General features: G+C 39.7%; 3 protein-coding genes across 3 annotated transcripts in view; 1 reads left to right on the forward strand and 2 right to left on the reverse strand.

Moving 5' to 3' along the window:
• The window catches only part of LOC117953270 (putative methyltransferase DDB_G0268948), a 7,146-nt gene extending 6,654 nt beyond the window's left edge, over window positions 1-492 (reverse strand). Inside the window, exon 1 of the mRNA XM_034886124.1 lies at window positions 221-492. Coding sequence (XP_034742015.1) covers window positions 221-331 — 111 coding nt within the window. The 5' untranslated portion in view covers window positions 332-492. The remainder of the gene's footprint in view (window positions 1-220) is intronic.
• A 6,483-nt stretch (window positions 493-6,975) lies between these two features.
• zgc:162396 (uncharacterized protein LOC555292 homolog) lies at window positions 6,976-13,460 on the reverse strand. The gene is made up of 7 exons (XM_034885767.1): window positions 13,355-13,460; window positions 12,844-13,199; window positions 10,687-10,847; window positions 8,534-8,750; window positions 7,896-7,996; window positions 7,486-7,623; window positions 6,976-7,347 (listed from the first exon to the last, which is right to left on the reverse strand). Exons 2-7 carry the CDS (start codon window positions 12,952-12,954, stop codon window positions 7,257-7,259), a joined length of 819 nt encoding a protein of 272 aa, XP_034741658.1. The 5' UTR covers window positions 12,955-13,199; window positions 13,355-13,460; the 3' UTR covers window positions 6,976-7,256.
• A 5,856-nt stretch (window positions 13,461-19,316) lies between these two features.
• LOC117953248 (olfactory receptor 6N1-like) lies at window positions 19,317-20,255 on the forward strand. Its single transcript, XM_034886080.1, has one exon. It carries the CDS (start codon window positions 19,317-19,319, stop codon window positions 20,253-20,255), a length of 939 nt encoding a protein of 312 aa, XP_034741971.1.
• The last annotated feature ends 2,125 nt before the right edge of the window (window positions 20,256-22,380 follow it).

Here is a 22,380-nt window from a genome sequence, read left to right on the forward strand (position 1 = left end):
TGCTATAGTGACCAGCCACGCTGAGGCTTTACTCAATCTGCAATGGAAAACGGAAGTATAATGGGCCGAGGCGAGGCGAGGCAAGCTGTTACCAGCAGTGGAAAAACGCCATAATAAGCATGTCATATAACATTGCTGTAAAGTTAGTTTTGCTATTGTATCCATTGCCAAAGCTAGTTCATTAACTTACCAAAGGCTCCCACACGTTTTCTCCACTTACCCGTTTTTCCAGAAAGTCAAGCATCTGTCGTATTAGTTCATCTGATGGTGAGATCCTGTGCTTCCAGTAGGAAGAAGCATGCTTTTTGCCTTCAAACAGACGGTAAGCCATGGCTCGTTGATCCCTCTCAGCAGCTGATATAGTACGTTTACATAAAGATAAAAGCTTATTTTATCTTATGGTTTTAACTGGGTAAGAGGAGCTAACTTCCACATTGAAAAGAACGTGTATTACTTTCTGCTGGCAGTCAGTCTCACACACACGAAGCACCAAAGGGAGAAACTGGGAACAGGGAGGTCACTTCTTCCCCCTTTGACATGGCACGTGTGATAATTAAGCCCCTTAAAGGGACAGCTCTAAAACTTTTTTCTTTTGTGGCTTCTGTTTTTAAGTTTTTCTGAGCATAATAAGTTCAACAATGCTTTGTTTTGAATCCATAATTGGTGGAAAGGTTTAGGAGTTTCTCCTCAAAAACAATTTCGGTCCATTATTATCACAATATCTGTGTCTCAAATGCTGGAAAAGCTAGAGCTGATAATATATGAAAAACTCTCCAACAATTTAATGACAAAAATTACAGAGAAATCCAACTACAATCATTAGATTAGGTTTTTTTATGCTGTTTTTGGCGTTTTTTGCCACATTTCACGTTCCCACGTTAGGTGCTGCCAAAAACGGTTCGGGTGCTGCATCTTAGACTCATAGCGGGGAAAACCCTGTAAACAAATAATCTAGAGTACTGTCCCTTGTGTTTAATAGAAAATCTCCAATTCTGCACGTTGTCATCTTTTCTTTGTATCCATCTGCAGTTAGATTTCAAAGAGAGAGACACCAATAATTCACACTTTTTATTGATTTTAATATTTTATTGGAAAATTACAGTTTACACTCAGTTTTTGTTAGAAACACTACACACAGGCCTGAAATTCACACACAAACGCTAAGGGGGGTACAGTAACTTGCTCAAGAGCACCTTGGCAGTGCATCTCTCCAGCTACCAGTCCACACTTCGTATAAGGACTGGATCTAGCGACCCTCCGGTTTCCCTACGGACTGAGCTACAGCCACCACAGAAGATAGTTAGGCTGTAATCACCATATTAACTCACAACCAGCATAATTTATTATATGCAATACACTATTTTTGGGGGGGCAACAGCTGTCCATATTTAGCAGACTGTTATTGAATTTTTTTGGCACTTTTGTTTCCGTAGTGTTGCCGTCCTTCTTTCTCCTGTTTTTTGTTGTTGTTTTTGTTACTGTTTTCAGCCAATTCTTGCCTCTTTCTACCGTCTCTTTCCAAGGTTTTGTCATTTAAAAAAGTTTTTGTTGCCTTTTTCTAATCAGCATTTAAATGTTTTCCAGGTACAAGGCTGTTGTTTAGTCAATCTATCGCTGACATCTCTGTATTGTTCCTCTTTGTATATATATTTTTTGCTAGTTTAAAATAAACTGTTTAAATGGGGAACATTATTGAAAAAGCTTGAGAACCACTGCTCTAAGGCAGAGATCTTCAACAGGGGGTCAGGGATCCCTAGGGGGTTCTTAGACTCACGGGGGCCACGGTCCAAGCAAATTTTCGTGAATCTGCCACAGAGTTTGAGTTAAGGGGCTGGATTTGAAGTAAATGCACAGATATCTGTGTTTAAACAAATGTTTATAGAGGTCAGACATGGACAAGCAGTTTTAGAAAGATGGAAATATATTTGGGCCTGCCAGGTATAGGGGTTAAGTTTTTCCATGTTATCCTATGGAAACTGATGGCTGTGTGGCGTTTTTTGGCTGTCCAGTGGTCTAACCCACGTGAAAACAACCTAGTGCAACCTAGTAAACAAACCTAGTGAAACAACATATTCCACAATAGAAACACGATGTAAATGGAAAAACGTACTGTTCTAGCTTTAAAAAATGGCAGAATCATCTACAGTGCATTGTATTTCAATAACCGCTTCATACACACTTCACGATGACGGCAATGAGTTGTTAACAGACAATCAGAAAGAAGTGTAGCCCTGCAACAATCTATCTAAAATAAAACCATTTGAAAGTACCATTCATGATATACTTTATAGTAAAATTGGAAAGTTGTGGGAAGGTTATATGGCTAAAACTTATGTTTCATTCATCCCCCCATGCTGTTTCATTCGTCCTGTCCAGGAGGGACAGATGAAACATTACGCACGTCCCACTTTTTCTGTAATAATTCCTGAACGGTTTTGTCCAAAACTGAAAATGCAACTGTATTTGACAGATGACACATGTAGGTTGCTAGTGACAAAATATTAGTTTTCAGTGCGATACAACCGCTTTTTAAATTACAAGAACACTTTATGAATGAAATTCTGTAACTAGGCGTGACTGGAGTAGCCCCGCCCCTTTTTAATTGTACAGAAAATTTAAACGCAAACAAAAACCAACTGTCGGAATGTTTGTGTTCAATGGGACATCAACAGATCAAAGGACCAAAGGCAACCAATCCTAAAGCGAGAATCATTTCAACTGGTAACCACTACACGCGCGGTGTCTTGTTTCACGTCTTCGGACAAACAAACATTGTCTTCTATCGACAAAGTCAGATACAGACAGCAACAGTCTTTCACGGACAGAAAAGTCTTCAAAGAGAAAAGTTTTTTTACCGAGCAACAAAGAGTCTTCTACGCACAACTACAGTCTGGTCCAGACAGTGCCATTGATAGAAGAAACATCCCAAGAAACAGGGGAAGACCTTATGGCGGTTCACAGGGCCATCAAACCCCTCCCCCAACTTACCGCCAGCTGCAGAGTCAGCTCAGTTCTGCTCACGAGTACATTGATGAGCTGAAAATGAAGGTACGCAGCCTGGAGGAGTATAAGAGCCAATCCAAGAAAAGGAGAACTGTGAGATGGTCCCTAAGGTTCGAGTCGGCCGTCTGGAGGAGCTTCTAGATTACCGGGCGACGGATTTCAAACTAGAAATCTGCCATCGCAAGAAAAGACTCCAGCTTCAGCAAGACAAACACAATGAGATGGTCGCAAAGTATGAGGCAGAGAAAGAAAAGTCCTACTGTTTGACTCCCAGGGAAAGGTGAGCCAGATGGAGTAACAAATTCACCAGAGGGACGCTGAAATCTTGGATCTTAGCTGGAAGAACAACAGTCTCGCTCAGACACTCACGGAGAAAATAATCGAGTTGAACAGCAAAGCAGCTGAACTCCAACAGAGCAAGAAAACCTGGCCAGAAAAATGCACCGCTCTGGAGGACAGGTTCACAAAGGACCTGGCCAAAAAAGAAAAGAGCTCGGAGACCAGATTTAACGCTTTGCAGACGATGTGCAACTCTCTGCAAGAGAATCTGAAGACGGAGCAGGCCGAGAACAAAGACTGGCAGAAGAAAGCAAAACAGATGGAGGAGGAGAAGAAGGAACTGGAAGAAAAGTTCACAAAAGACCTGGCTGAGAAACAACGGAGCTGGGAGATTAAGGACAAACAGATGGAGGACGAGAAGAAGGAACTGGAAGACCTCTGTCTGAAAATGAATGAGAAGAGAAGTTTTGTCAAACATTATTGCAGCCATCAAACTCTGGTGTGCACCAATAGTGGACCAAACAAGCGTACCGAGACCTGCTTGAAGTAGTGGTCTCGGTACGCTTCCAATCAAACTCCGGAGCAGTTCGTTTGTGGTCTGAACGTGATCCATACTCAAACTGCACCAACTATTCAAACTCCGCCAGTCTGAGCTAATGGCTTCTGTAGTCAGGTGTGTTATTTATGCTGTCTATGATGCAGCAGAGCAACAAACGTTAGCAGCTTGCAGTGTTTCTCTCACGGAAACGGACTGCGGGCAAGCTCGCTGTCCGTAACCTGTATCTCCATGGTCAAACCAGCTGCCGCTAAAGTTGGAGGATGCCTCGGTGACCAGAGCAGATGTAGTCACGTCTCTCGCGAAACAATGTCTGATCATTTAAATGAAATGAACTGGTGCATGGAGATGCAAGACAGATGCACTAGTCCAGAACACAAGATTGTTCCAGGATTTACTCTCTTGCTCCCTCCCCCAGAAAGATCTGACGAATAAAAGGAGTGGACGTTCTTGCGTGATTTGTAATGGTGCATTTTGGTACACTTGGATTTTTCCAGGTGTGAAACCAAACCAACCAAGGGCAAATCGCTTCAAGTTCGCCCCAAGCAAACAAACTACAGGTGTGAAAACGCCCTTAGTTTTACTTGATTATAAACATTAAAACGTTTACAGTGACGTGCTAAAATGACAGAGAAAGGAATATTCTTAAAGTCAACCAAATGACTCAATAATTTCACTTACATAGCATAAGTTAGCTAAAAATGGCTAATATTAGCTGTGACCTTTGACATACCAGACAAAGTAAGGCTGCAATACCAAAATGGGTTATTGCTAATTGATTACATTTTTAATTTGTAGGAGAAATAATGTTATCTTTTCTTCCAGAAGTTTATACTGTTGCTTTAACTCTTGCATAACTCACTCATTGTGTGAGGACTGTCAATTATTTTGAAGGTTTTTCTGTTCTCCCTTGTATTGTCTTGTTTTACTTCCTGTTGTTTATTTTTCCCGCCTGTGTGATTACCTGTCCCCACCTTAATATTGCACTTGTGTGTTATTAGCTATGTTTCCATCCACACGTTTTAATTCAAATTAAGTGATTTTGAATGAAAAATGCCTTATGGAAAGAGTAAAACGCAATAGAATTTCATGAATATCGATTTAAAGGAAATGCGTTTGGTCTCAGCAGATTTTCTCTTGATTGATATGCGGCTTATGCGATAAACACTGATTGAAACGTTATTTGCCCAATAAATAAGGAATCACGATTAAGTTTTAGGTCATTTCATGATTCTAACCAGAAACAAAACGAAGTAGAAGTTTAGTTCATTTCCGCTAATGTTCCGCTCTGTTTGCACACATGGCGGGTGTCAACAAAGACAGATGGAACTGGACGGACGAGGAGACGAGAGACGTTCTGAATTCAATTTACAATTTTTCAAAATATAACGATATATTTAAGATAGAAAAAATCTAAGAAATGCCCCTATTGGACAGCAAAGATGCACCGCATGTTGCCATGCCAACGACGGCCCAATGAGAATGGATTTGAATGCACCAGGTGAAAAGGAACAGCCCCCGGTGCAGGGGATATATGTGTGTGATTTAGGAAATTCTGGACTAGCCTCATTTTATATGGAGCTAGAACAGTGACAGTAACCTGTGGTATTGAAAATAAAATTTGGCATTGAAACAACAAATATTGGCATTGAAAACTGTTGAACTGAAGTATAAAACACAAACATAAAAAAGTAATAATCTCATGATCCTATGATATTATTTCACTTTGACATTTGTTTGCATCATGATAGGTTTTTCAATGTCAATGTAAATTTTTTCTTGATGTCCGTGTCATTTCAGTGACAGTTTTTATCTTTTACGCTGTCAAGATATTTGTCACTGTTTTCAGTTTCAACTTTCTGTCACTGTTTTGGCATAGGGAGGAGGAGCCTGAGGGGAGGGATAAAGGGGGCGTGGTTTACGGGTAACTTACAGAGGCTACTGGCGAGAGACCGCACCTCCATAGGAATCCTGCCATTTTTTCACACAGAAGCAGGCTGGTTTAGTGTTAACTTTTAATTCAGTTTGTTAGTAAATGCGTCCAGCCTTTTAGTGAGTGTGTGACTTGCCTAGAAACCTATTATATGAAAAAATGGCCGATATGAACGGACTTACTTGAGATTTGGAGGTTCCAGGTGAACGTGTGGAAGACATTGCAGATATGCGGTTTCAACAACTCTGGGAGGATTTGTTTGGAGGTGTGGTCTCTCGCCAGTAGCCTCCTTAAGTTACCCGTAAGCCACGCCCCCTTTATCCCTCCCCTCAGGCTCCTCCTCCCTATGCCGAAACAGTGACAGAAAGTTGAAACTGAAAACAGTGACATTGTAAAAATCTTGACAGCGTAAAAGAAAAAAACTGTCACTGAAATGACACGGACATCAAGAAAAAATTTACATTGACATTGAAAAACCCATCATGATGCAAACAAATGTCAAAGTGAAATAATATCATAGGATTATGAGGTTATTACTTTTTGATGTTTGTGTTTTATACTTCACTTCAACAGTTTTCAATGCCAATATTTGTTGTTTCAATGCCAAATTTTATTTTCAATACCACAGGTTACTGTCACTGTTCTAGCTCCATAATTTTACTCCATCAGGGGGGAGCGTGGATCCAGTCCGCTCTCAGCTGCAGGGTTATTATGTTTGTTTTGTGTCTTATTGTCTTTGTCTTATTATCTTCATCCTTCTGTTGCATTTACCTTTTCTTAATTCTCAATTAGACCCACAGCCTCCTTCCTCAGAGATCCGATCGAACGCGATGTTAGTTAAGAAATTCTAACAGTAGATGGCGTGATCCATTTTGTCTAGAAAAACTTTGTTCTCAAACGTTTGCTTGAATGTTGTGTTTCAGTGCAAAAATGAATGGAAACACCTTAAAATGTCTAAAGTCAATTCCATTTACCAATTTGATCGCAAAACAACATTACGAACATGATTCCATTACAAACAGATTTTTATTTTCTTTAAAGCCGTTGGATGGAAACACACTTTCACCAGCTTTATTTGCATGAGTTCTTTTACCAAACTTCAGATAATTCGCAAAAAAAAAAGTGGATGGAAACTTTGCGAGGTAGCTTCACTGCAAAATGAAAGACAAGTATCGCAAAACATAGTAGATATTGTATTATCAGATATATCTTGTCTGTCTATAATACCACTAGACTCAGATAGAATCAGATAATCTAAACTGGCCTGAACACTCATCCTTACAACCAAAAGGTGTGTTAATGATTACGTTGTAAGGCACAAAGGTCTTCGTCAGCTTACATATGCAACTGCATTGCGCAAGGAAAACAGAGTTCTAGTAAGAATAAAGAGTACAAGTAATTAAGTTCATAAATTGCAAATTGCAACATCTACGGGTAAAAATAAACCCTCTCTTTTAAACACACACCCCAATGCCACATTGTTGATTATTGTGGTTTTGATGCAAGGACACAGAAATACTCCATTTCCATGTCTATCTCAGTGTCAGGAGACGAGACTCCCATCTCTTCCAGAAACCTGTGAAGCAGTGCACTGATTGATTATTCTGCTCAGCACACCGAGATAAACATTCAGACAGTTAATATTTACAAAATGGATGATTATAATAACAGACGTGTGTGTGTGTGTGTGTGTGTGTGTATGTGTGGGTATGACCTCTTCTGAGTTCTAAGCAGCAGGTCTTCAGCAGCCTGGGGATCTTTCTTCTTGTAGACTTGGGACATGGACCAGGACTCAATAAATCCCACCAGGTTCCTCACGGAGATTGTCGAGTTCACCCAAATACTTTCAATCCTGTTGTACCATTATGTTGACATATTACATGCACAGAAAATTAAACAATACAGTGGCATAATAAAACACACTTTGACATCATTTAGCTGTGTGCATTTATTTATTCAAGACAGCCTGATCACCGGCATTTCTGTTTTATGGAGCAAGGATAGACCGTGATTTCAGCTCTGAGTGATGGTATTGAAACTGATACGTTGCTATTTTTAAGATCCTGCGGTAAACTGTATTACAGCCCAACCCTAGTGTTTACTGTAGGTGTGTATGGTAAATACCTCTCCTTGTCGGGAAAGGGGATGGCTGAGTAGAGCGCCTCCAGCTTACTCTCAGCTAGAGCAACTTGATTGTTAGTGTATGGCAACAGCACCTGCTTCACCTGGAAGTTAATGTAAAGAAATGTTTAACTCTTCCATCAGGTGTTGAATTTGTATTGCATGCATATTGGTCTGTCTGTCTGTATAAATAACTGTACTTGTACTTTTTAATGTCTTTATTTTTACAATTAACAAACAACATACAGTACTTCGTATTACATAGGGAGGTTTATAAGTGTTGGTATATATACCAACACCTATGAAATACTATAGGCAGATTTTTCAGTTCTGGACGGGGCCAGACTATGTGTCTCCCCCTGCTTCCATTCTTTATTCCAGGTTAAGATGACCGCATCCTGACTCTAGTGATGTACTTGACACACTCAGAACTTGAATTCTTTCCCGAAGATGTTTAACTTTTCCTTTAAACCCTTTAAAGGTAATTCTATTTATGTGGCCAACACAAATGTAGAATAGTGCTCATGGTGCTCTGTTAGCTCTATGTTGACAGATTGCATTACTGATACAGCTATTCACAAAAGCTTTGCATTGCTGATCAGGTTTAACATGACTGGAGGGAATCTAGAGTCTACACCCACCTCGTCATAAATGTGATTGAGTCTTTCTCCACAGTCCTGGTAGGTAAATCTGGTGTTAGAGTCACTGAAGCCCAGTAGAGCTATGCAACCCCGGGGTTTTAAGACCCGACTTGCCTCAACCAGGAACCTCGTCTGATCAAACCAGTGGGCTGCTGACGCTGCTGTGAGCAAGTCTACAGAACCATCTTGAAAAGGAAGCTCCTCGGCTGTCCCCTTCCTGCAGGGGGCAACAGTCAGGTCACACTGATTTCCAGTGAAGGAAGAAGTATTCGGATCCTTTACTTAAAAGGAGAATTCCAGTCGATTCCAATATGTAGCTCTGTTGTCTGTAAATTTGGAGTGCTGTCAGTAGCGAGAAAAACTAAACCAATCGGTGCTGTCTCCACCGTGTTATCCTCCTTTAAGAGTTAACACCCGATAGACTTAAACAGGGCAAGTTTTAAACGTGTTTATAGCCTCATAACATAAACATAACATGTTTAAAAGGTCATTTACCAGTGCCTGGCCATGTGCAGTGATTCCTTCTGAGTGAACACAGTGAATCTGACTGCTGTAGATGTGACAGAAAGGCATAAAAGTTTGTTCATTCATACCTCTGTCTATTTCCTGTTTTCCGGTGAAGTCCACACTAGTCAAATGTCAAACTCATAAAAATGTTCCACAAAAAACAATTTGCCGTTGTTATGTCCTCAGTAATGACTATGTAGAAACAGGCTGTGACCTGACACCGCAGTGGAGCCAGGAGAGCAGAGCCGCTGCTGCAGCAGGTCAAACGTTCAAGAGCCCACTGTTGCTTAGTTAACTATTATGGAGCTAGATTTGTTTCTTTATTACATGCTAGAAAATAAAGGATCCGAGAGAAGAAAAAAAGTTGTCACACTGATAGCAAAAAAAGCATTTTATGAGAGAGAAAAATAGTTGAGAGTAAATGTTTTCACACCAATAAGAAAAAATTATAATATTTGAGACTAAACAAATTTAAATTTGAAATTTTTAAAAGTATTTATTGGGAAAACAAATCCCTCAAAATACTTTTTTAAACTCTCAAATAAATATTTTTTGCTATCAGTGTGATAAAATGTTTTCCTTCTCGCTCTCAAAACTAAGTCTTTGCTCTTGTCTCTGGATGTGAAAATAGTGTCGTGGGCGGGGCCACGTCCCTATTGGCCAGTCGGGTGAGCACCGTCTTGTCTTGGGAGGCCACCTGAATCATTACACCATTGTTGTGAAGCTAGTGTTGGCTAACTAGCAGCCAGACACAATTACCCCAACTACTGCAGTTTAGACGTAGCTATAGATACTCCGTGTTGCCTGCACTGGTTCGGTTTGGCTTTTTTAAATCGAAAGTACACGTTTCTTTACAGCAATCAAGATTAACATAAACGTTGGCTGGAATTCTCCTTTAAGTAAAACGATTTAAGTATCATCAGGAAAATGTACTTAAAGTATTAAAAGTAGAAGTTCTCAATGCAGAAAAATCTTCACATTTTAGAAAGTAGAAACGATCAAAGTTGTTTTATGGTCTGATTATTTCAGCTGGTATTGAAGGCTGTTATATTGTTGGGTAGTGTAATTTAAATAAAGCATCCTATTTTATAAACTGTCTTACGTGTGTTTTGTGTGCAAAAAATCTTATTTGTAAAGTAACTAGTAACTAAAGCTGTAGGCTTTGTGAAGAAAAAAGTAAAGTGTTTTTCTCTGAAATGTAGTGAAGAAGAAGAAAGTAGCATGAAAAGAAAAGACTTAAGTAAAGTATAAGTACCTCAAATTTGTAGTAAGGTACATGGTATATTTAATAAACTACATGTGTTTTGTGTACAACAATCTTAATTGTAAAGTAACCAGTAACTTAAACTGTCAGATTAATGTAGTGGAGTAAAAAGTACAATATTATTATCTGAAACGTAGTGGAGTAGAAAGTAGCGTGAAAAGAAAAGAGCACTTTTTCAATGTACAGTACTTGAATAAATGTAGTTAGTTCCACCACTGCTGATTTTGGACTTTTAAATGAATCTTATTTAAATCACTTATTTAAATCAAAAATTTGACTTTCTGTTTCAGCATGGAACTCCGAACACTTCCGGAACATTTGCATTTCAATGTCATTCTTTATTTTCAAGGAACACTATAACTACGTCCTCACACACTCTTACCTGTATGTGACGTTAGGGTACCCGGGCACAGATCTGGCCTCCTCCAGTTGACACTCACTGATGTCGATGCCCACCACTTCCTGGAAGTACGGTGCCAGTGGCCGGGAATTCTGACCCGTCCCACATCCCAGATCCACTGCCAGCACATGTGGCTGTCCCTTCTGAGGAAGATGACAGATAGGCAGTAGTTGTTGTCAATATGTGGAATAATCCTGAGATGTTCCAATACCTTTTTTTTCCCACCCTAATCCAAATGGTGAACTTGCGTATTGGCCGATATGAAGTACCGATCAGCTAGCCGCGTGGAAAAAAATACTGATATTTTGTTATGTTTTAACAGCTGTACACTACTGACATCGTATGGATGAGATATGTTTGCTATCATTGTTGTATGGCTGGCTAAATTACTCTGTATTTAACAATGCAGAAACTCCAGTACTTGGGACTCACGTATTAACGTTGCGTGCGCTGGTTTTTACGGACACTTTATGATGTTTAAAATATTAACTTGACGTGAGAATGTGCTGGCCGTCCGCAAAGATTACCCAACATTTCAAAATAACGTTTCCACTTCACTTACTGGCATATGTCTGGGACATTGTTATGAGAAAACATAATTAAATCCACAGATATTCAACAAAAGTTTGATCCTTTATGTGGATAATATTTCACATCTTTCACACTAATAACTGTTTAATTCGCAGGCTACTTAACCTCTGTGAGGATTGGAAATGAATGAAAATCCACTTATCCTCTGTAGTTTCCATGGATGAAATATCTTACTCACTGTGCAATAAAAAAAGATTGGCACGGAAAATGTGATAGTATGTGTGAGTGTGTGGTTGCGGAGGCTCAGACATCCATGGCGTACAGGAGGAACAAACCCTGTGTCGGGTAGGCAAACCCATTGGATGTGTAAGTGATCCCGTGGATGATTTGTAGGCTATATAAGTGAACAAGGTGTACCCGGTCCACCAAGCACTGGGCTGTCTTGATTCTGGCAATCCTTTAACTAACATTCGTTACTATAGTCCTATTTACTGTTTCATTATTCATCGTTTCATATTATATCATCCACGGATGGCACAGCAGTGTCTCCCTGTCCTCACGGAACTCTCCTCCACAGAGCCTGCTAACACTGTACACTTAAATAAATAGCATTTCATCTGCGAGCTCAAACTGCTTATTGTGCATAATTTGGACTGACACTGTGATGCATGTTGCTGTGTATTTATTTTTAAACAGTGCATTCATTCATTCAGTCAAGGTTCACTGAGAAGAAGCCTCTCCTTTGTAGGAACTCATTAACACAGTTACATATTCATACCTGGTACAACCCCAGTCTGATCTGCTGGCCACTGAGCAGCTGGAGGTTAAGTGCTGCTGGTTCACTCTTCTCTCTTTCCTCAGTCTGGGGATTGAACCGACAACCTCCCAGTCACAAGTTTGTGTCGCTAACCTTTAGGCCACCATTGCCTCTGTATCTAGTGTGGCGCTGCCACTATTGGCTTGATTTCCACTTCAACACTTTTTTCTTTTTTATTTCTGCTGTGGTTTGATGCATTCACTGCTTGGTCACCATTTGCCACTCTGGGCATTTTCTTTTATTTCCTATCTGAGATGACAAACCTCCAGAACAGAACTTTTTTTTTTTCTCGCCTGCACATCCGTGATCAGCACCTCCAATGTCACAAGAAGGTTTTTTTTCCCCGTCTGAGGCGGGATAACCAGTTGTGATTGGACAAAGAATGACGTTGGGGCCAAATTTATAGTCATGTCCATATTAATTTATGGGAGGAGGCAAGGTTGGCTCGGTGGCTTGTTCACGTTGATTGTGATGTATAAAGGAAAGGTGCGCAGGACCTGGCTTGCGCCCGATTTTATACGTGAATTATAATTATATGTGAATATTTCTGTGTAGGTACTTCTCATGTTTTGGCCGTACGCCATCTTCTGGTATGAAAGCTGCACAGTCTTTTATACATGAGGCCCCACTACTTGTTGGTACCGACACAAGCATTTCAGGCAGTATCGGAGGCTACTGGCATCGGAACATCTCTATCATAAACTCTTGTTTTGTGCATCAAATTGAAAGAATTAATGCACTACGACAACAGAATGGAGTGCATATTCACTGTCTATTTTGCCATGGCCTACCTTTTTATCTAGGTATTGAAGAATAACGTTCTTGACCTCATCTGGTGGTGTAAAGCGATATCTTTGGTAGATGGAGGCATGATCCTTCCCCTCAAACAGCCGGTATGTCATGACGGTCTGTTTTTTTCTCGTACCAATTTTGCTTACTTTGAGCCCGTGCTCCAAAACAGCCTCCTTTGTTCGTCTTTGTTCTCTTTCGGTCCCCTGTCTGGTTTGCCTTTGTTCTGCTCCTTTGCTTTTTTGCCTCTTTTAACCTCCACGTGTGTTCTTTCTTATCTTGCAACTCCTTTTCCTCCGGCTGCCGTTTTCTGCCTACACACAGCACTACTGCCAGCAGTTAACTCCTCACCCACTTCCTAAAGTGACACACAGGAGAAACAAACAGTCAGTCACGGTGGAAATCAAGCAGTAGTCTCAAACACGCGATCGTACTACAAATACAACTTTGAAGTAAGCCCTGCACAGATGAAGGTAAAACTGATTCTTTTGTTTAGAGGAAAATGTTTCTTACTAGTTGAAAGCGTCCCTTGACTCTGGAGGTCTTGATAACTCTGCTGCAGATTAGGAAATAATGCCTAACAGAGGCCGGGCCTCGTGCTTAACCCTTTCATGGCTAGAGGAATTTCTGCAGATTGTGTTTTAACAGCTGTACACTGACATAAACAAAATATATTATGTATTTATATAGTGGACAACACACTGGATTAGTTACATCATCTATCTGCATCCGTACACAAACATGTCTTTGTTTGGAATTGTGGGGGTTAACCTTTAAAACAACTAAAATGTAACAGTTAGAGCTACAGCCTTTGTATTGTTAATAAGGCTGGTTGCTATGATCACACAAATCCATTGTTCATAAAAATCTCATGAAATATAATAAATTGATATGTCATAAATAATGTAAATAACGTTCAGTGTTGAAACAAAATCACTGCCAGACTGTGTACAAAGGCTTTTTTTCCTAATTACAATATGATTTAAGAGATGTTTGTGATTTTGAAGGGAAAAAATTTAAAAGAATATATTAGAATAAAATATATTACTATTGTCAGGGTTTAATTATAGAACAATGCTAACATAAATATAAGAATTTGTTGCTCACTTTTGGTTTACAAAAGAATAGTTTAATGCTATTAAACTATTTTTTATGGTAGCGGATTTTTCATTTTTATATTTTACTTCAAGAGGGTATTTTAATGATTTAGAACGTAAGATAGGCTTAGATAAGCCTGTGCCTTTTCAGGCTCGCCCGAGATGAACTGCGCCTCGCCAGTAAAGTGGACGAGAGCTGGCGGCGGCGACAAAACTCCGCCGTCATGTCGGACAGTTTCCAGTTGTTTCCAGCGGCCTTCAGGCTGAACAGGAAGTCACACACTCACATCATCTTAGGTCCAATTTGATGAAATGTTATTGGACCCATATGTCAGCCTGTACATGTGATCCGACCCATACATCAGCCTGTACATGTGATCAGACCCATATATCAGCCTGTACATGTGATCAGACCCATACATCAGCCTGTACATGTGATCAGACCCATACATCAGCCTGTACATGTGATCAGACCCATATATCAGCCTGTACATGTGATCAGACCCAAATGTCAGCCTGTACATGTGATCCGACCTATACATCAGCCTGTACATGTGATAAGACCCATATGTCAGCCTGTACATGTTATCAGACCCATATGTCAGCCTATACATGTTATCAGACCCAGGCATCAGCCTGTACATGTTATCAGACCCATATATCAGCCTGTACATGTTATCAGACCCAAACATCAGCCTGTACATGTGATCCGACCCATACATCAGCCTGTACATGTGATAAGACCCATATGTCAGCCTGTACATGTTATCAGACCCATATGTCAGCCTATACATGTTATCAGACCCAGGCATCAGCCTGTACATGTTATCAGACCCACATATCAGCCTGTACATGTTATCAGACCCAGGCATCAGCCTGTACATGTTATCAGACCCAGGCATCAGCCTGTACATGTTATCAGACCCATATGTCAGCCTGTACATGTGATCCGACCCATACATCAGCCTGTACATGTGATCAGACCCATATGTCAGCCTGTACATGTGATCAGACCCATATGTCAGCATGTACATGTGATCAGACCCATATGTCAGCCTGTACATGTGATCAGACCCACATATCAGCGTGTGCTCAGTCGCCAATATGACAGCGTAACCGTTAAAATGCTCTACATGCGATCTGTTGCTGGTTTCATTAAACAGACTGTATGATCCAAAAATCTGAACGGATTTAGTCTCTCTGACTTCTAAAGGCCCCAATCGTTGTTGGTAATAATAATAATAACAATAATAACTTTGACTTATATAGCGCCTTTCACAAACCCAAGGACGCTTAACAAACAGGGGGTGGGAGGTGAAAGGTGTGAGGCCAGGAGAGATTAAATTCCATAAGCAGTATCGGAGGCTTTTCCGATACTGGTATTGGTACATCTCTATCATAAACTCTTGTTTTGTGCAACAAATAAGCAAAAGTAATGCACTATGATAACAGACTGGAGGGCATATTCAGAGTGTATTTGACCATGGCCTACCTTTTTAAAACATCTACTACAGAGCCACAACATGAGGTACAAGGGAATGGAAACTTTTATACATCGTTGTGTTTCTTTAGAAATAATCAATGGACAAGTAGAGTATTTAAACGCTCCAGATGTAAAGTTATTCACTGTCAAAGTGACTTCAAATTGAATGGCAGTCAATGGAATGCTAACGGCGGGTGAGTGCTAAGTATAAAAAAAATAGGAGCTCCGCTTCGTGGGGATTGGCTTACACCCTTGGGTCTCGCAGTTGGGAGAAAGCAACCGCGCTCCCTGCCTCTCAAACCTGTGGCCACCTTGATCTTGTTAGGTTATCATTGCCCACGTGTGCATGACGTCAGAGCAAGTCGGGATCAAGTCAAACAAGTTGGACACAAATCTAACCAGCATGCATTGGGCTGCGATCGCCGGTGATCAATTCTTCGCAGACCTGGCTCATCTCGAACAAGCCTAGTATTTAGTCTGTATCCTCGACGTTGCACTTTCAGGATTGCTCCATTCTACCAGATTTCTCTCATTTGTGCGGGAAATCCGTTGCTTTGGACTGCCTTTGTGTTGGCATTTAAACCTCCGTTGGATTTCTGAGGACTATGGTTACCTGCTCCCCAGATCTCTGCAGGGTAAATCCAGACTATCTGTCCAATCTGAGTTTCTGTTGCACAACTAAAACTACTTCTGAACGTACACATGTTCCACCAAAACAAGTTCCTTCCTGAGGCTTTTTTGCAGTGGCACCTTGGCTTTTACCAGTGATTAGCACCACCCGAAACAATTGTGATTGGTTTAAAGAAATGTCAACAAACCAGAGCATGTTTTCCTCATATCCCAGAATGCTGTGTGGACTAGCTAGACCCTCCTCCACACTGCCGCGGTAAAGGAAGGTTTGGCAAAGCTCAACAAGTTACTAACTCTCACTCTTAGTTATACCATCTTTATACCTTCTAGACGGTTTTACATAGGTTTTATATAAACGGTTTATTGCCTGTTTTTTGTATTGTGTGCGACAAATTAATAAAAATAGTACTGAATGACTAAATAGTTTTTGTTTCAAACAACATACAAAAAAAGAGTTTCACTATAAAAAGCAAGATTAGGCTAAATAAATAAATACTCCTAATATTATAAATACACATGTATGGTGCAATGTTTGACCAGGTTTTTGTCACAGCTGTAGCATGAGTCCAGTGACCAGCAGTGTCTCTGGAAATCATGTCACTGTTAGTGCAAAGTCCATTCAATAAAAGTGGCAATGAATGTTTCAGCCCATCAAAACAGTCTCTACAAATGTGCGAGGTCACAAGCTCAGTCATCTGTGTCTTTCCAAACCACCGACTAACCCTATTGTTAGTTATCAAAGTTTGTTTTCCATTCTCTTGACCATTTGCTAAACTGAAACGTCTCTTTGTTTTGGTCTGGTTTCCCAGGATTGGCCTCCTGGGTAGCTAAGCGTGTTTAATTGCACTCGAGGGAGAATGGAGATAATGGCCTGTTGACCATTTCCAACTTAGTTATTCTACATTAATAGCCTTTGAAAAATAAACTACCATCCTGTGGGCTCTCATTAGTGTTGACATCATTAAACACTGCATCAGGGGCGATAAGCGAAAAACATATTTATCGCATATTATTTCTTTTAACATTTTCTTTCACAAAAACGCTCTGTGTTTCAACACCTGGTGGAAATACAGTAGGGATGTTGGGCCGATGGTCGCCAGTAAGGAGGACTGAGGGACTATTACAATAATTACAGTGTTGTTACATCACCCGTGGCCTTTGTGTGTGCGTGTGCATGCATGTGTGTGCGTGCATGTGTGTGTGTGTGTGTGTGTGTTTTCTACAGGTTGTTTTGAAAAGAGAACATTGTAAAGATAAATATATATATATATATGTATATATATATATATATATATATATATATATATATATGTATATGTATATATATATATATATATATATATATATATATATATATATATATATACATATATATACAAATATATATCTACTGTATATATAAACACAGTTATAGCTCCCTGGTGGGATGTATTGTTCAAGACGAGAGATGTAGTATACTAAGTGATTTCACACAAAACCTAACAATGTTCATCTTCTTTGCATCATATTGTTTATCTCTTGACATTTAAAAGTATCTTTTAAATTTACCCGTCATTTGTTAAATGCATATCACCAAAAAATAATAAAAACCTCTCACAGACTCCCGTTCATAATCTTTTGAAAGATACTTTAGGTGTCCTGGAACGGAGGTAGAAGGCCGTGACTTCAGCTCTCTACCACTATGCTAACATGCTGATGCTAAGCGGGTATAACGCTTCCCATGTTAATCATTAGGTTTTAGGTTAGCGTGTAAGCATGCTAACATTTGCTAATCAGCCTAAATTACAGCTGAGGCTGAGACAAGTGTTGACCAAGTTTGAATGCTACCAGCATGGATATATACCAGGGATCTTCAACAGGGGGTGTGGGACCCCTAAGGGGTCCTCAGAGTCAATGTAGGGGGGCCTCCAAATTATTGTTAATTTTTGATTTTATTTTTAAACAATTAAAAAGTCCTAACATGAATCGAATAGGCTTTTTCTGGCCTATTGCTAAGGTAGTCACTAAGATCCAGAGTTAAAGTTCATCCTGATGATTCACTGTTTAAAACTAGAACATGACTTATAAAATCATCCCAACAATTATTTTATTAGCTTAGATGCATGCAAGGTATGTGAAAAAGGCTTTAGGCCATCCTGCACCTTTATTGTAGGCCCAGCTTAATATGCAGTTTCAATTATATGCTTCATCTTTCTTTCAGTTCAGGGGTCCTTGGCTTACATAACATTGAAGACCTCTGCTATATACAGTGTGCATGTTTAAATACTTTTGAAATAATCTAAGATGTGATTTAAGAAACAAATTTGACAAATTAAATCATTGCAACTTATCTTTAATCATCATGTAAACTAGCATTCATGTTACATCTATAATAACTAGTAGGCCTAGTTGGTCCTGAAACCTCACAGCAGAGCTCGTGTCCAACTTCCGTGTCCCGGGAGAACTGGGGCCGGTGTTTTAAACCAAGCCAAACATACAACGTATGCAAACATTTTTCTAATCTTACCGTTGCTGCATGGCAGTCACCTTTTGTCAGTTTAACTTCAATGACCACTGAAAGGACCGTAGTGGTGACCGGTACTCGGCTCAAAGTTGTCTTTTTGTAAATGTAACTATAAGGACTGCTAGTTTAATATGTGAACGAGTGTCACATGACCAGCTGGTGGTCGCCGTCATTTTATAGAATACTGTATGAATTGTGGCACAAGTTTTCATACTTTATTATACAAACACATCCATGTCAATGCATTGCACCTTTTGACGGGAAACAAGTGTTTCAATACTGCTGATCCTTGAATAATGCAGAATAGTTTTGATTCAATTTGCATCTTCACCATCAAAGCCCTTCACATGCCACTGCAAAGGGAATGTCAAAATTAGGTTAATGTGTTTTGCACACAAAGTTTCCATTCTGGATTCCCCGCGGAGTGATGACTGCGGTGACATAACTCTGTGTGACAAGTAAAGAGGCTCTCAGCTGCTCCTCTTAAACCACAACAGGCACACACACAGACAGAAAGACAGCCAGAGAGCATGAACACCATTCAGGAGTAGACAAAACCACTGCATGTATGCATTAAATCTAACTGAGACTTTGACCATTCTAATATTACATACATCATTTTGAAGTTGGTGTTGATTGAGAACATATGTTTAGTCATTTATTACTTTCATTTTTTTAATTTGGTCAGCTCTTTCTAAACAAGATCCAGCTGTAACATTGTCTTTATTTATCAGACAGTCTCTGCTACTGTCTATGGGGTAAATGGAAAACAGCACTTATCCTCCTTATTTTGACCTCACCGTGTTTGTGATTATGGGCAACTATCGCTACCCAGCATTTGTCTTCTGTCTCCTGTTGTATGCTTGTATTATCTTAGCTAATCTTGTCATCATAGTGGTGATATCACGAGAGAAAACCTTACATAAGCCCAGGTATATTTTTGTCATGTGTCTCTCTATTAACTCTCTGTACGGCTCCGCCGGCTTCTTCTTCCGATTTCTGAGAGACCTTCTGTCTGATACTCATTTGATCCCAAGGTCAGCTTGTTTCCTTCAGATCTATGTCATTTACACCTATGCGTCCTATGAGCTCACTATCTTAGGCATTATGGCTTATGATCGCTATGTTGCTGTGTGTCAACCTTTACATTACCACAACAAAATAACCTCCAAGATGGTCTCTAAGTTGATTGCCTTAGCATTTGTCTATCCAGCCTTTTCTGTTGCAGCCTGTGTTTACCTGGCCTCATTGCTTCCGTTGTGTGGGAATAAGATACCTAAGGTATTCTGTGCCACATGGCCTGTTGTAAAATTGTCATGTGTAAGTATTGTGATCAATGACCTTGTTGGCAGGTTTGTATCCGTGAGCACAGTCTTTCTGCCCCTGGCTTTTGTCCTGTATACTTATGTGCGAATTATTCTCCTATGTAGGAAACGCTCTTCAGAGTTTAGGAGCAAAGTGATACAAAGCTGTATGCCGCATATTGTTACATTCGTCAACTACTCTGTTACTGTGTTTTGTGATGTTGCACTCAGCAGACTCAATCTTGAAGATCTGAATCCATTTCTAGCAGTCATTTTATCACTTGAGTTTGTTGTGATTCCTCCCATTGTGAATCCTCTTGTGTATGGCCTGAAGTTACCAGAAATTAGAAAATGTCTGTTAAGGATGTTATCATGCTTGAAACCTGGCAGACCTTAGGAAAAAGAATAGTATGTGCTGTTTCTATAAGTTGTCTGAAAATGGTCAAGACTGACTTATTTAATCATTACGCTCAAACTGGCTGCAATAGTGATGTGTGTCACAGTAAAGAGGTTGACTACTGATACAATGGATTGGTTTTAATTAGGGCCCGAACACCGACAGTGGCAAAGGGCCTTAATTCAATTATTTAGCCGGCAAATTAATTGCCTTTTTGAGGGGCTTAACATACTCATAATCTCACCAAATTGTCTGTCTCATTAAGTCTGGTGACATATTTTAAGGGTTTGGGGAATTTGTATTTGTTATAAGGCTCCCCATTAACTACACCTAGTTGACCAGCTAGTCTTCCTGGGATCCCAAACAACATTTAATCAGACAATATTACAACATTACATGACTTACAGAAAAGAAAAGAAAAGAAAGGAAAGAAAAAAATACAATTGTATATGCTTACAAAGCTAAATAACAAAAGAAAAGAAAAAATTACAATTTGAAATTTGGAAACTATTTATTACAGTGTATTACATGGCAGCCATAAAGGCTGCTCACATTGACCACTTTTCACCACACAATCCAAACCCTCATGATAAATGATTTAAGTGAAGGTAAGATTTGACTTTCTTTCCTGTCCTGTAATAAAACGAATGTTACATGGGATTCTATTCCACAAAGAACATGCTCTGTAAATTAATTAATTTTTTTTCATGTTATTACATTTTGTTGAAGGCAGAATCATTCGGCTCCCACTGGCTGCTCTTGTGTGAATATCTGAAACTTAAATTATGCTATCAAAAATAAATGATGGTGTCTGACTTTGAATAACAGACTGTGATAAGCACATTGGCTAATAGTCTTTTTTTCATCACTTTAGGACGTTCATTCATTTTCACAACATTAGACCTAGAATTGCACATCAGAACAAGTCTAACTGCTTTGTTTTGTGATACTTGAAGTTTTCTAAGTAGATTAGAATTGTGAAGCAGGTGACCAGATTACTCAGCAATAATCCAAGTGACATAGAACTAAAGAGCAATCAATTTGCCTCCACAAAGAAGAGGGTGGAAATGGTGAGCGTTTCCTTGTGCTCTGCCTGTCTTAGAAACCACATAGTCAATGTGATTGGACCACGACAATGTCCTATCAACCCGTAGTCCTGCAAGCTTAACTTTATTTACTTGTTTTATAGATTGGCCTGCAACTTCAAGAATCAGTTCAGGCCCATGTGCTAATTTATGTTTGGAGCCAAATGTCATTCAGACTGTTTTTGAAGCATTACGCACAAATTTGGTTAATTTGATCCAATTAAGTAATTTTATCCAAATTAAGGTTTGGAAAGGGTTTACAATGTCTTTGATAAGTACTTCATTACCCACAATCACAAGCATGAGATAACATTCCAAATGAAGTAAAAACAGATACAAGTGTTGCAAGAGTGGACAAAACATTTCATCATCTTGTCTTGTCTTTCATTAAAAAGTCTAATAGCAGAGGGGACATGCTAATGACATGCTAAACCATTTGGTTCTTTTTGAGCTTTGCAGCAGCCTACTGTTGCCAAAATGGCTGAGTTGGAACCCCCTCTGTACACAAAGGGTGGGTAGGATCCTGAAGTATCTGCTCAGCCTTGCTCACAATAAGATCTGACCTTAGCTGAGGGACTGACATCTGGCTACATCCAATAATTTTGCTCGCTGTCTTTTATCTTGGTCTTGTTTGTGCATGTTTCCCAAATATGCAGACTAAACCAAAGGGCAATACGCTCTGAAGAACTGTTTTGTAAAACAATTCTAAAATAATGCAGTCCACATGAAAGTAATTAAGCTTACGTAAAACGAACATCCGCTGTTCTACCTGTATTTTGCCTTAGACGTACTGTTGAGTTGGGCAACAATTTCAATGTAGCTACTAACTCTTCCGACTGGTGTGTCATTAACAACGCTGTTAGAGATTTACAGACCTTTTTTTTTTGTTTAATTTGCATTACCAGCTAGGAAGTTGTTTTTACACCATTTGGGGAAGTCACTCACCTCTTCCTCAAAGCGGGTTAGCACTGAGCTATCAGGTTTCAAATAGCCTACAATGGCAGTGTCATCCGCATATTTGAAGAAAGTGTGAGTGGATG

The sequence above is a fragment of the Etheostoma cragini genome, chromosome 11 (assembly GCF_013103735.1).
Source record: "Etheostoma cragini isolate CJK2018 chromosome 11, CSU_Ecrag_1.0, whole genome shotgun sequence".
NCBI lineage: Eukaryota > Metazoa > Chordata > Actinopteri > Perciformes > Percidae > Etheostoma > Etheostoma cragini.

Bases quoted from the DNA above. Each gene is read 5' to 3' on its own strand.
- zgc:162396 (XM_034885767.1), bottom strand. From the start codon at position 12,954: ATGACATACCGGCTGTTTGAGGGGAAGGATCATGCCTCCATCTACCAA. The intron at 10,848-12,843 runs GTAGGCCATGGC...CATCTTCCTCAG, and splicing joins TTCAATACCTAGATAAAAAG to AAGGGACAGCCACATGTGCT. The intron at 7,624-7,895 runs GTATTTACCATA...ATGGTACAACAG, and splicing joins CCCTTTCCCGACAAGGAGAG to GATTGAAAGTATTTGGGTGA.
- LOC117953248 (XM_034886080.1), top strand. From the start codon at position 19,317: ATGGAAAACAGCACTTATCCTCCTTATTTTGACCTCACCGTGTTTGTG.